This window comes from Vipera ursinii (assembly GCF_947247035.1).
Source record: "Vipera ursinii genome assembly, chromosome: 1".
In the NCBI taxonomy this organism is placed as follows: domain Eukaryota; kingdom Metazoa; phylum Chordata; class Lepidosauria; order Squamata; family Viperidae; genus Vipera; species Vipera ursinii.
The window spans coordinates 74,161,672-74,173,983 of record NC_139512.1 but is presented as its reverse complement, the minus strand read 5'-3'; the positions used below and the strand labels follow the sequence as shown (position 1 = coordinate 74,173,983).

General features: G+C 40.7%; 1 protein-coding gene across 1 annotated transcript in view; it reads left to right on the top strand.

Moving 5' to 3' along the window:
• SLC39A13 (solute carrier family 39 member 13) overlaps positions 1 to 7,763 on the top strand; it is a 28,462-nt gene extending 20,699 nt beyond the window's left edge. Inside the window, exons 7-10 of the mRNA XM_083368095.1 lie at positions 116 to 166; positions 2,420 to 2,552; positions 3,665 to 3,764; positions 5,591 to 7,763. Coding sequence (XP_083224221.1) covers positions 116 to 166; positions 2,420 to 2,552; positions 3,665 to 3,764; positions 5,591 to 5,666 — 360 coding nt within the window. The 3' untranslated portion in view covers positions 5,667 to 7,763. The remainder of the gene's footprint in view (positions 1 to 115; positions 167 to 2,419; positions 2,553 to 3,664; positions 3,765 to 5,590) is intronic.
• Positions 7,764 to 12,312: the final 4,549 nt, after the last annotated feature.

The following is a 12,312-nucleotide window of genomic DNA, read 5'->3' as shown; positions in this document are numbered from 1 at the left end:
AGCTGTTTTTTATTACCCACAGAAAGCCCAGGGAGAACCATGTATTGCTGCTAGTGCCACCCTATTGAGCTATAAAAAAATCTCTCGTAGCTAGTTTTGTCTCCTTGATTTTTAGGTTGGGCTCCTTACAACCCTGGCCATTCTTCTACATGAGATACCCCACGAGGTGAGTGCATCTGTAATAGGCGTGCTGGGAAGCTGAGCTCGTGTTGCGCAGAAATTCTGGGTAGATATACATAGTGTCAGTAACACAGAGAGCTGTGCAGACTGATGTAAGTCACGAGCAGACAAACCTTTTCTTCTGTTTGTAATAGAGTGTGAACATTAATATTGGAAGAGAGGGGAAAGGCCATCAGTGGATGGGGACACATGAATGAACCTTTATTGTCAAAATACAACCATGTATACATTGAGATTGAGGGGCGCGGTGGCTCAGTGGGTTAGGACGCTGAGCTTGTCGATCAGAAGGTCGGCAATTTGGTGGGTCGAATCCCGAGTGCCGCGTAACAGAGTGAGCGCCTGTTATTCATCCCAGCTTCTGCCAACCTAGCAGTTCGAAAGCACGTAAAAATGCAAGTAGAAAAATAGGGACCACTACGGTGGGAAGGTAACAGCATTCCGTGCGCCTTTGGTGTCTAGCCATGCCGGCCACATGACCATGGAGACGTCCTTCGGCTTTGAAACGGAGATGAGCACCGGCCCCTAGAGTGGGAAACGACTAGCACGCATGTGCGAGGAAACCTTTACCTTTACCTTTATACATTGAGATTGGGTGAGCCTCCCTTCGTGTCCCCCCTCCACCACAACTCACAGTGACAACAAACCCACCATCTTGATCTTTTTGTTTCCTCATTGCCCAAATGAGGGTATAGCAGATGGTAGATATGGCTCAGCATCCCTTCTTATGAAGCAAGCAGAAGAGCTGTCTTCTTCTATAAGGGAAAAACCATATTCCCAATCTGGTGCTCTCCAGACATATTAGGCTATACCGTATCTAGATTTTTCAGTGCATTTCCACGACTCTTGTGTTTGAGAAAAGCAGTGCACTGTATCTTAGCTGAGGCTTTGTCATTAATTACCCCCAGCTCTGAATCTTGGAATTTCTTCAATTGTACGTATTTATTAAAATGTTTCAAGCCTATCTTATCACAGTAAATCCTAGGCTGAGATATGGTTGGTGGAAAAAAACAGCCCATAAATTGGAGGGGAAGGGGAAATTCATAATCAGCATAATAATCTTTTGCATAATATCAGTATTACTGACATTCTAGAGAAAAAGCATTCCAGTAGTCCCTCTCTTATTTTTTTTCTCTCCTTCTATTCCCTATCTCCTAAGTGCTACTTAACTATGAGGGCACCCTTAGCGCAAAGCTTAATGCACAGTAATAATATTAACAGCAACCGCAACAACAGCAAAAAAAAGACAAATAACAGGATAGGTGAATTAAGCATTACTATGTTATGTACTTTTTTTTTAATGTACAGGTAATCCTTGACTTATGACCACAATTGGAACCAAACTTTCCATTCCTAAGCAAGAAGGTTGTTAAGAGAGTGGCGTCCAATTTTATGACGATTTTGCCATGGTTGTTAAATAATACACCACAGTCATTAAGTAAATCATGCAGTCATTAAGTAAATATGGCTTCCCCCCATTGACTTTGCTTGTCGGAAGCCAGCTGGGAAGGTCGCAAATGGTGATCATGTGACCCTGGAGAGGCTGCAACTGCCATAAACTCATGCTAGTTGCCAAGCCCCCGAATTCTGATCATTTGACCCTAGTGTCAGAGTGTGCACAGTCTTATTGCGTGAGATAACCCAGGAGTAAACACAGTAAATAGTGGTCTATATTAAATGGTGGTTTATCTAACACTATCTACAATATTATATACCAAGAACAATATACATACACGTGGTAATACAGCAAGATCCAACAAACCACAATTACAGCAGGAAACGGAAGAGAGGAGAGCACATCAGCAGAGCCTTCCCTTTATACAAAGGCTCTTAAAGAGACACAGACCCTGCTGAGTCTCCCATCATTACATCTTACATCTTACATTACATAAACTGGTTAGCTTTTAAATCAATACCTTGACACCTAGGGATGCTGAAATGGTCATAAGTGTGAGGACTGGTTGCAAGTCACTTTTATCAGTGCCATTGTAACTTCAAACGGTTGCTAAACAAATGGTTGTAAGTCGAGGACTATCTGTATATTCTTTTTCTTTTCCTGTTGTTTTCCTGCTTATTTAATAAAAATAACAAACAAGCAAATTGCTAAGCCCCAGTTGATTATCCCCTTCCAGAGCCCAGTTTTAAGCAAAGTCACCCCACTCTCCCTGGAACAGCCCACCGTACCATTTTCATAATGGGTGCCTTACTCCTGAATGCTACAGTCTGTTTTCCCTATCTGTAGGTGGGGGATTTTGTCATTCTCCTCCGGGCTGGATTTGATCGCTGGAGTGCAGCCAAGCTACAACTTTCTACAGCTCTTGGGGGCATCCTGGGTGCTTGCTTTGCCATCTGTACTCAGTCACCAAAAGGGACAGGTAAGGTTCTTGGAACGCAACGCAGATGGCTCAGAAGCTCCGTTGCCTTTGGCTGGCGACCTCCAGGGGGAGAGCCTTCTCTGTGGCTTAATTCTCTTTTAAATTTTGCTCTGTGCCTTTTTTTTCCTTTTAATTTTTAGTTTGTGAGCCGCCCTCAGGGAAAAGGGCGGCATATAAATTTAAGCAAATAAATAAATAAAGCGGGTGCTTATGGGAGTATCTTGATACTCCCATGTTACACCACTCCTGCGTGAGCTGCATTGGCTTCCGGTTGCCCTCCGGGTGCGATTCAAGGTGCTGGTAATTACCTTTAATTACCTTTAAAGCCCTACATGGCTTAGGCCCGGGGTACTTGCGAGACCACCTGCTGCCAATGTCAACCTCCCATCGCCCGGTTCGCTCCCACAGAGTCAGCCTCCTCAGGGTTCCATCGGCCAGGCAATGCCGGCTGGCGACCCCCAGGGGGAGAGCCTTCTCTCTGGGCGTGCCAACCCTCTGGAATGAACTGCCTCCAGAGCTGCAGACAGCCCCTGTCCTTCGATCCTTCCGCCGTGACCTGAAGACATGGTTGTTCCAAAAAGCGGGCCTGGACTGATCATGGTTTTTAAATTTGGTTTTTATTGGCTTAAATTGTCCTTTATTTCTTTATTTATTGTTTAATTCTTTTTTTTAATCTTTGTATTCTGTGTTTTTTAAATTTTTTATTGTTGTGAGCCGCCCTGAGTCCTTAGGGAGAAGGGCGGCATATAGGTTTAATTCATAAATAAATAAATAAATAAATAAATAAATAAATAAATAAATAAATAAATAAATAAATAATAAATAAATAAATGATAGATAGATAGATAGATAGATAGATAGATAGATAGATAGATAGATAGATAGATAGATAGATAGATAGATATGTTCTCATAGAACAGAGATCCTCAAACCTGGCCACTTTAAGACTTGTGGACTTCAACTCCCAGAATTCCCCAGCATGGCTGGCTGGGGAATTCTGGGAGCTGGAAGTCCACAAGTCTTAAAAGTGGCCAGGTTCGAGGACTCCTGGCACCGAATATAAAATATGGGCATCCCCTTGGAGAGTAACGTGCTGTTCATCCTCTCTTCAGGGGACACCATCGCTTGGATTCTCCCTTTCACCTCTGGAGGATTCCTGTACATTGCGTTGGTCAATGTGGTGCCCGATCTCTTAGAAGAGAAGAATCTGTGGTAAGAGTTGCTCTAATTGATTTTTTTTTAATGAAGAAAAGCTTGAATAGCCGTAACAAAAGAGAGTCATTTGAAACCCCGAAGCCTAGAAAAGCTTTTACGACATAACTTTTTAATGAGGACGGGGCTCTATTAAGTTCCTTTGCCTTCGCTGCTGAGGATTGCTACACACGTGGAGCTGGTCCTGAGGAGAATTTGGAAAGAGAATTTGACCCCAAAGGCAGGGTCATGAGTAGCAGTGTCATTAAAATGGCCAGCCCAGATGAATGTCAGTGGTTGCCTATTACAGCTGGTCCTTGACTTACAACAGTTCGTTTAGTGACGGCTCAAAGTTACAACAGCACTGAAAAAAGCAACTTAATGACTGTTTTTCACGCATATGACCGTTGCAGCATCCCCATAGCCATGTGATCAAGTTTTGGATGCTTGGCCACTGACTTATATTTATGACAGACGCAATGTACCAGAGTCGTGTGATCGCCTTTTACAGCTTTCTGACAAGCGAAGTCAACGGGGGAAGCCAGGTTCATTTTACAGCCATATTACTGACTTAACAGCTGCAGTGGTTCACTTAACAACTGTGGCAAGAAAGGTCATAAAATGGGGCGAAACCATTTAACAACTGTCTCACGTAGCAACGGAAATGTCGGGCTCAGTTGTGGCCATAAGTTGAGGACTACTTGCAAGTAGTTCAGCCAGATGTTTGGGGCCGGGGCCCAGCGTTTCATTCTGCAAACTGCCTGAGTCTGCAGCGCTTTCCACACTCCCACTTTTCTTAATGAGCTTTACCAGGTGTTGGGAACGGGATTTTGCAGCAGTGGGGGACTTTTCTGAAGAAGAAAAAAATGACCGATCATAAACAGGGGGAAAAAAATCTGCCTGGAAAAACATCTTTTTCAGACCTTTCCGATTTCTTCAGGAAATCCAGATGAGCAGTTCTGTGGTATCAGAGCACAAATCAAAACTTTTATTTTGAAAAGTGCAAAAGGAATACAAGCTGTGATGCAATGTTGTAAGTTTTTTTCATAGGGCCTCAGCCACTAATAATCCCTGGTGCGTTGCAATTGATTTGTCACCCACCTTTTCTTCGGTGGTCTTCCCTGTTTTGTACCCACAACAACTTGTAAAGGGGTGGTGGGGGGAGAGAGAGAGACAGAAAGAGAGAGAGAGAGAGAGAAGCAGTGCTTCTCAACCTTAGTTTTTCAGCTCCCAGAAGTCCACACTTGAGTTCGCTGTGTGACTAGACTACAGTTACCCAGGGACTTCCATGTTCAAATGAAGACCTGAACCTCAGTTATCCCTCTCCAAGTCTGACACTGCAAATGCATTCATACAGCACATTTAACTTGGTTACCGAGTTAAACTGTTTTCTAGCCTTCCATGAACCTTGAATCATAAACCCTTAGCAATATACACTGAATCATAAGCTCTTAGTAAAAGGCTGGGTTTAATTCAACGTGGAAAGTCCCACCCTCCTAACCCAAAACCCCAAAGTTTGGCATGGCTTTTCAAGGCATCTGCTTGATCTTTACCTAACGCAGTTAAGCATACAAGCATTAACTACCACTATTTTTTAAAAAATAAAATAAAATAAAAGCTTTTATTTGTAATTTCTCTATACAGTGATCCTATAGTAATTGCCTTGAAGGTCCAGGAAAGATAAAAATAACAACAACAACAACAACAACAACAACAACAACAATAATAATAATAATAATAATAATAATAATAATAATAATAATAATAATAATAATAATAATAATAATAATAGGGTGAGCCTGGAATAAATTTCACGACTGTCTTTTTCTTCCGCTTTCCTTGACTAGGAACTCGGTGCAACAAGTCTTCTGCCTCTGCGCCGGCATCGTTGTCATGGTGCTTTTTTCCTTCACGACCGAATGAGGGGCTCTGTCTGGCTTCTTTTTCTGCCGTTTCACCAAGCTGCCTCCCTCTGAAGTGCCACAAAGGAGTCAGGGACACCAAGGGATCTTTCTTTCCTCGTGCGCCTGTGGATCTGACTGCTGCTCAGGGTGGTGAACAAAGGAAGCATCTTTTCTTTCTTTCTTTCTTTCTTTCTTTCTTTCTTTCTTTCTTTCTTTCTTTCTTTCTCTTTCTTTCTTTCTTTCTTTCTTTCTTTCTTTTTGTTCTTAAATAGCACAAAGCTAGACAACCAAAATTTTGAGAAAAGATGGATTTTTTTAGAAGGGTTTGAGTGTCTTTTATATATATATATAAAATAATAATAATTAAAACAAAAAAAGCAGCAATGAAAGAAAGGGAAGGACCTCTTTTGGTGGAACTGATACTGGCGCCTGTTGGACCATTCTGAAGTGCTGGATCGCTTGGACAAAACTCCAGAATGATACAGAAAGCAAGATTGCAGCCCTGCAAAATACTTGGTTGTTATTTGACATACGTTGGAATCTATGTTTGCTCATCTAGCTCAGTATATCTGGGCCAGCAGAGACTCTTCAGGGTCTCAGCTAGAGAGCTTTTCCAGGTCTTTCCTCTCTGAAATCCTTTTTTAAAATGGAGACGGGAGAGACTGAAGCGTGTTTCCCGCCCCTTTGAGGTCTTCCCTTCCCTTAAAGCATCTTTGCACTTTTTCTGAGATAGACAATTCTGATGCCCTCTACTTGTATGGGATTTCAGCTTCCATTTCTCCCAGCCAGTAGGGCCATTAGCAAGGGACTTGGGTTTGGTAATCCAAAAACACCTGAAGGGGTATCTAGGTTTCCTAATCTGGTTCTAGAATTGATGATTTCTTACTTCTAAAGGTGAGCAACTGAAAATCTGACTGGATTCAGCTGAGCCTTTGGTGGGTCTCCTTCAATACATTTTTATTACGAGATCAGGAATTACATTGGAAATGCCTGCACGGATTATTTAATAACCCTATTTCTAGCCATCACTTTTTCTCAAAAGTAGAATGTCACCAGTAACTGGGGACGATGGAGCGCAACTCCAAAAACCTCTAAGGGCCCACAGTCAGAAGATACAACCTAAGATGGCCAGCAATATCCTTCTTCCAAATGTAGCACTAAATGGAAAAGTTTTTAATTTATTCTGGCCATGAGGTAGCTTAAAAGTAGCAGGGTTAGTCTTGTTCCACAAGTTTTTGGCTGCAGCTTCCTTTTTTGACTCATTTGGTAACTATTTAAAGGGTAAGACAAACCTACATTCTCCCACAGTGGAGAAGAAAGAACTTGATAGGAACACACATGGGCAGCATAAAGAGAAATTCAATAGATGTAGCAGCCTTAAGTCTATATAGATAACAGCTCTGATTTTTTTTTTCTTGTTGCTGTTGTGGCTCACTGAAAGATGTTCACGTATTTTGATCAATTCTTCCACAAAGCAATAATAGTCGCAGGTAATCTGTCTTATTGATTCTCATAATAAAACACCTGCTCTTTTTTATGCTCTTTTTTATCTGTCTGAAGAGCTGGTTTTCTCCCACAGTTGCTTCCAGTTGTTTCCAGTACGGAGTGCCAAAAGGACACCTTTTCCTACTCATCTCTTGTGTGCGTTTATTCCTTTTTATGCACCATAGCTAATATTTTCCAAGCATCCTTGTTGCCCTTTAAATTCTGACCGGTATTATTAAAAGTCTCCAGTGCATTCCCAGGATGAGAGAGTACATAGAAGATCATGCTGTTGGAATCAGGGTTAAGTCTGCAAGCTACCGCAGGAATTTTCTGCTCACTGTTTAGGAATGCAAAGTGGGTGACATTGACTCATTAATCTCTGCGCTGTTATTGTTGGCTTGCAGCCCAGGCTGCCTGGACTGAATTTGCAGATACTGGGGAGCATTGCCTGAAGCGGCCATCCAGAGTCCAAAAGGAGAAGTTTCTACTGCATTTGGAACTAGCTCACAATGCTACAGACAAAGACGATGGTTAATATTTCCGCAATACTTATCACTCTGGGCAATATTTAGCACTAGCCTTTTGTGCATTCACCTTCTTCTGTTTCACATGGAGGCAGACATTAAATTTTAAAAATCTGAATGTGGCCTCTTATTCACATGTATGCTTCTACTCTTTCACTGTGCTCTTGCATATGTATCTCATTTTTAAATAGGAGAAAGTTGTCAGAGCAAACAAAAGGGTCGTATAATTTACCCTTCCCATATGATTTAGCCTTCTGATAATTCTGACTGGGAATTACGGTTTAACACATCTGGAGAAAATCAAGTTGTAGAAGGCCAATATCTACTAAAGCATGATAGCTAAGCCTTTGTTCAGGGGGAATTTTGTATCACAATTCATAAAAAAGCAGATGATAAAGGAGAGAGAAAACCTGTTGGATCACATCACTATTTCATCCAGTGAACTTTGAAAAACCCTATCCCCATTATCCATCTTTAGCTCCTACGTTCTAGCTTGTATATCCTGTGGACATGCAGATCTCACTTGATCAAGGCCAAATAGATCTGTCAACAGCCATATTTCATGAGTGTATTCCTGAGTCAAGACTTACAGCAGGCAAAATCAGCTACATGAGTCCATAAAACAGAACCTGCATATTTTTTTTATTGAAAAGTTTTAACATACAATTTTTTCTTTAAAAATCCCCCCTCCCCCTCCCTTCTCCCTCCCCCCTACCTCTCCCCCCTCCCCTCCTCCCCCCCCCCGACTTCCCAGAGCTAAATACAAGGTATATATAAAAAAACAATCATAAACAACCATATACTAACAACCATAAACTCTAAAATCCATCACTCTCTAGCTTATATAGGATAAAACAAACCTTAGTAATATTAGATATATATAGAAAAACCAAAATAGAAAAAGAAAAAAAGAAAGAAGACTTATTCAAATGCTACATGAAATTTCTTAACCCTATACTTGTTCTGGATAAACTCAATCCATTTTCTCCATTCCATAATATAGCGTTCTTGCGAGTGATCTTTCAAATAGGCCGAAATCTTCGCCATCTCAGCCAGGTCGGAAACCTTTAAAGTCCACTCTTCTATGGTCGGCAGTTCCTCTTTCTTCCAGTACTGACCTATCAAAAGTCTTGCTGCCGTAATCAAATTCAGCATCAACTTAGTGTCCACAACTGTAGCATCTGTAATTATTCCCAACAAAAAAAGTTGCGGACAAAACTTTATCCTCTGTTTAAAAATCTTCTGCATGTTCCACCAGACTTTTATCCAAAAGGCTTTAACCTTTTTACAAGTCCACCATATGTGAAAATATGTTGCGTCTTCATCACCGCACCTCCAACATTTAGGCTGATAATTCGGATACATACTTGCAAGCTTTTTAGGATCTAAATGCCATCTATAAAACATTTTGTAAAAATTCTCTCTTAGATTTTGAGCTTGTGTAAATTTTACATTCCTCACCCAAATCTTTTCCCACGTGTCCATTGTAATAACTTCCTGGATATTTTGGGCCCATTTTATCATACAATCCTTAACAAGTTCTGTTTCTGAATCAATCTCTATCAACGCAAGATATATCCGTTTAATATGTGCTGGACCCTGATTTCTGATTTGCTTTATCAAATTTTCATCAGTCATTGTAAAACCATTTTTCTGGTCTTCTTTCCACCTGGCCCGTAACTGAGTATATTGAAACCAATTTTGAACAACCTTCTCTTCTCGCAAGAGGCTATATGATTTCAAACACCAAACATTTCTTTCCAAGCTTAGGATCTCCTTGTACGTAGTCACATCATGTTTGAATCCAGCATGTATATTTTCTATTGCATGTTTTGGAATTGCCCACAGTGGTATCTTACAATCTAACTTATGTCTATACTTCTTCCAAACTCTCAACAATGCCTGTCTTAAAATATGCACTCTAAACACGTTGTCTACCTTCTTGTCATACAACAAATATGCATGCCAGCCAAACAACAAATCGTGGCCCTCAAGATTTAATAATCTCTCTTGTGTCAAATTAATCCAATCACTTATTCCTACTAATGCAGCAGCTTCATAATATAGTTTAAGATTAGGCATTTTAAGACCACCTCTCTCACGAGTATCCTGCATAATCTTAAGTTTAACTCGTGGCCTTTTCCCTGCCCAAACAAATTTATTGATACCTCGCTGCCATTCCTCCAAATTAGAATCTTTCTTAAGAATCGGTATCATTTGAAATAAAAATAAAAATTTAGGCAGGACATTCATTTTCACTGCTGCGATCCGTCCCAACAAAGACAATTGCAATTTTTCCCAACTCTCCAATTCTTTTTGAATTTTCCCCCATAATTTTTCATAATTATTTTTATATAACTTTGTATTAGAGGGCGACAAAAGCACCCCCAAATATTTAACCCTTTTAACAATCTCAAATCCAGTTAATCCTTCTAAGAGAGCCTTCTAAGAGAACCTGCATTTTGTCTCTGATCTTCCATTCTTCCTACGGTTAAAGCTGATCCTATTTCTGGTTTTGCAACAGTTTGGACAAAAGGAAATGACACCTTTTGCTATGCTTAAATTCATAATCCTTTTTATGTGTTATATGCCTTGCACTCCAGGTTCCACCAGATTCAGTCTACTCAGGAGTTTCACCAGGAAGAGAGTCATGGTGGCCTCAGAAGGGTTTGGGTCCAGAAGCAGACCTTTGGGATGGCTGCCCATCTCTTTACCCCTTGGGGATCTAATCAGTTCTCCCACTATAAGTTTTAAGAAGGTGTTGAATACTTGGCTCTTCTTTCCAGCCCTTGAGATTTGTTCAAAAGAGAAGGTGGAATTATTCACTTTAAAACTTATCTTTCATTAAAAGAGAATTAAATATATCCTTTTGATATGTTGATGTTCAGACTCTAGATGTTGAGCGTCTGGAAAGAGTGCAGAGGAGCAACAGAGATTATTAGGGGTCAGGAAGCTAAAACAAGAACAGCTTCAGGAATTGATATGTCTGGTTTAATGAAGAGAAGGGTGAGGTGACATGATAGCAGTGCTCCAATATCTCAGGGGCTGCCACAAAGAAGAGGGAGTCAAGCTATTCTCCAAAGCACCTGAACGCAGGACAAGAAGCAACAGATGGAAACATTTGTCTGAAATGGTATTGGGCTTCCTGCCTGAGCAGGATGATTTGGAAATGGTCTAGGGATGGGTTGGTAATAGCTACAGATCTGCTGGATGAAAAACTATTGCAGCTCATAGTATCTCTGTCTGCTATTCCCTTACAGGAAGGGATGAAAAAGAGGGGGGGGGGAGAATGAGAATATGTGTGAGAGAGATGCTGTTTCATTTATGACAGTTTCTGAAAGCACTTCAAAATGACAAGGTTTATTGCAGAGGAAAATCAAGTTCACAGGATGCCTATTGGCATCAGTGTGCTTATGGAAACTGCCTTTAATGCTTGGCAGGCTCTCCACCTACCTGACTATACATTTTAATTTTAAAGCAGCAAAGCAGCTTTTAGTTTTGCCTAGCATACTTGTCCCAAGTCTGCCTCTAAGTCTCATAGACTCTTAGGAAATAAAAATGGCAGGTGACTGCTGCATTGTGCTTTATATGGAAGTCATTAATGAAATTAGAAAGCAATGATCCTTTGCCTCCGAGTTTTGGTGAGCAGCTTAAATTGAAACAAAGGAAGACATTGAGAAAATCCTGATAAAACAGAACTGAAGTGAAGACAAAGTCCCAGCAGTCTTAAATCTGCCTTCTGGTTGCACTGATTGCTCCTCTTCCATCCTCCTCATAGCCTCAACTCAGTTCAGCCAAATTTAGCTGGTCTGGGTGTGGATGGGCTCTTGAAGTGAAATGGCTCTTTGCATTGCTTGTCTTTACTAACAGCTTTATTTTGTCATGAGAAACTTAATGCAATCACAACCTTATGAATGATCAGGCAAAGACCAGGTCTTTTGATGTATCCAACTTGGTACGTTCTCCATATTGGCCAGTGGCTTCATAGATGAGCCAAGGCCAGGTCGCCATAGCAACAACATTATCATTTCTCTCATTTTAAAATCCAGAGTCTCAGTTAAGCTCACTTTTGGACATCTCTTCCAGTTAGAACTCATTAGTCCTTGACTTATAATACCATTTGTTTAAAAACTTAAGTTATAACAGCCTCACCCAAAGTAATTTATACTCTGTCCTTGCACATGATTGCAATTTGGGCACTCAGCAACCTGTTTGCATTTACGATTGGTTGAAGCATCCTCTGGTCACGTTGATTGTTGTGATTTTTCCAGACAGCTTCTGACAAAAAGTCTTGATTGGAAATCTGGATTCACTTAATCACAATGCGATTCGCTTAGCAAGTACATGATTCGTTTAACAACTGGAGTGATTCACTTAACAACCTCACTAAAATGGTCATAAAGTAGGGTCTAGTCAGGTGATGACTTGCTTTATAACTGCACCTACTTACAATGGAAAGCTTGGTCTCAGCTGTTGTCATAAGCCAAGGACTATCTACAATGACAAAACAAGCTAAACGTCTGATAGAAAGTGGGTATATTCTCCAGACCATTAATATTCTCAGTAATGTTGGAGTGTTGTAGGGAGTTGCAGTCCCTTGACATCCATTAATTTTAATTCTTGACTTGCGGAGATGAACCAAACAGTATCTGTGGT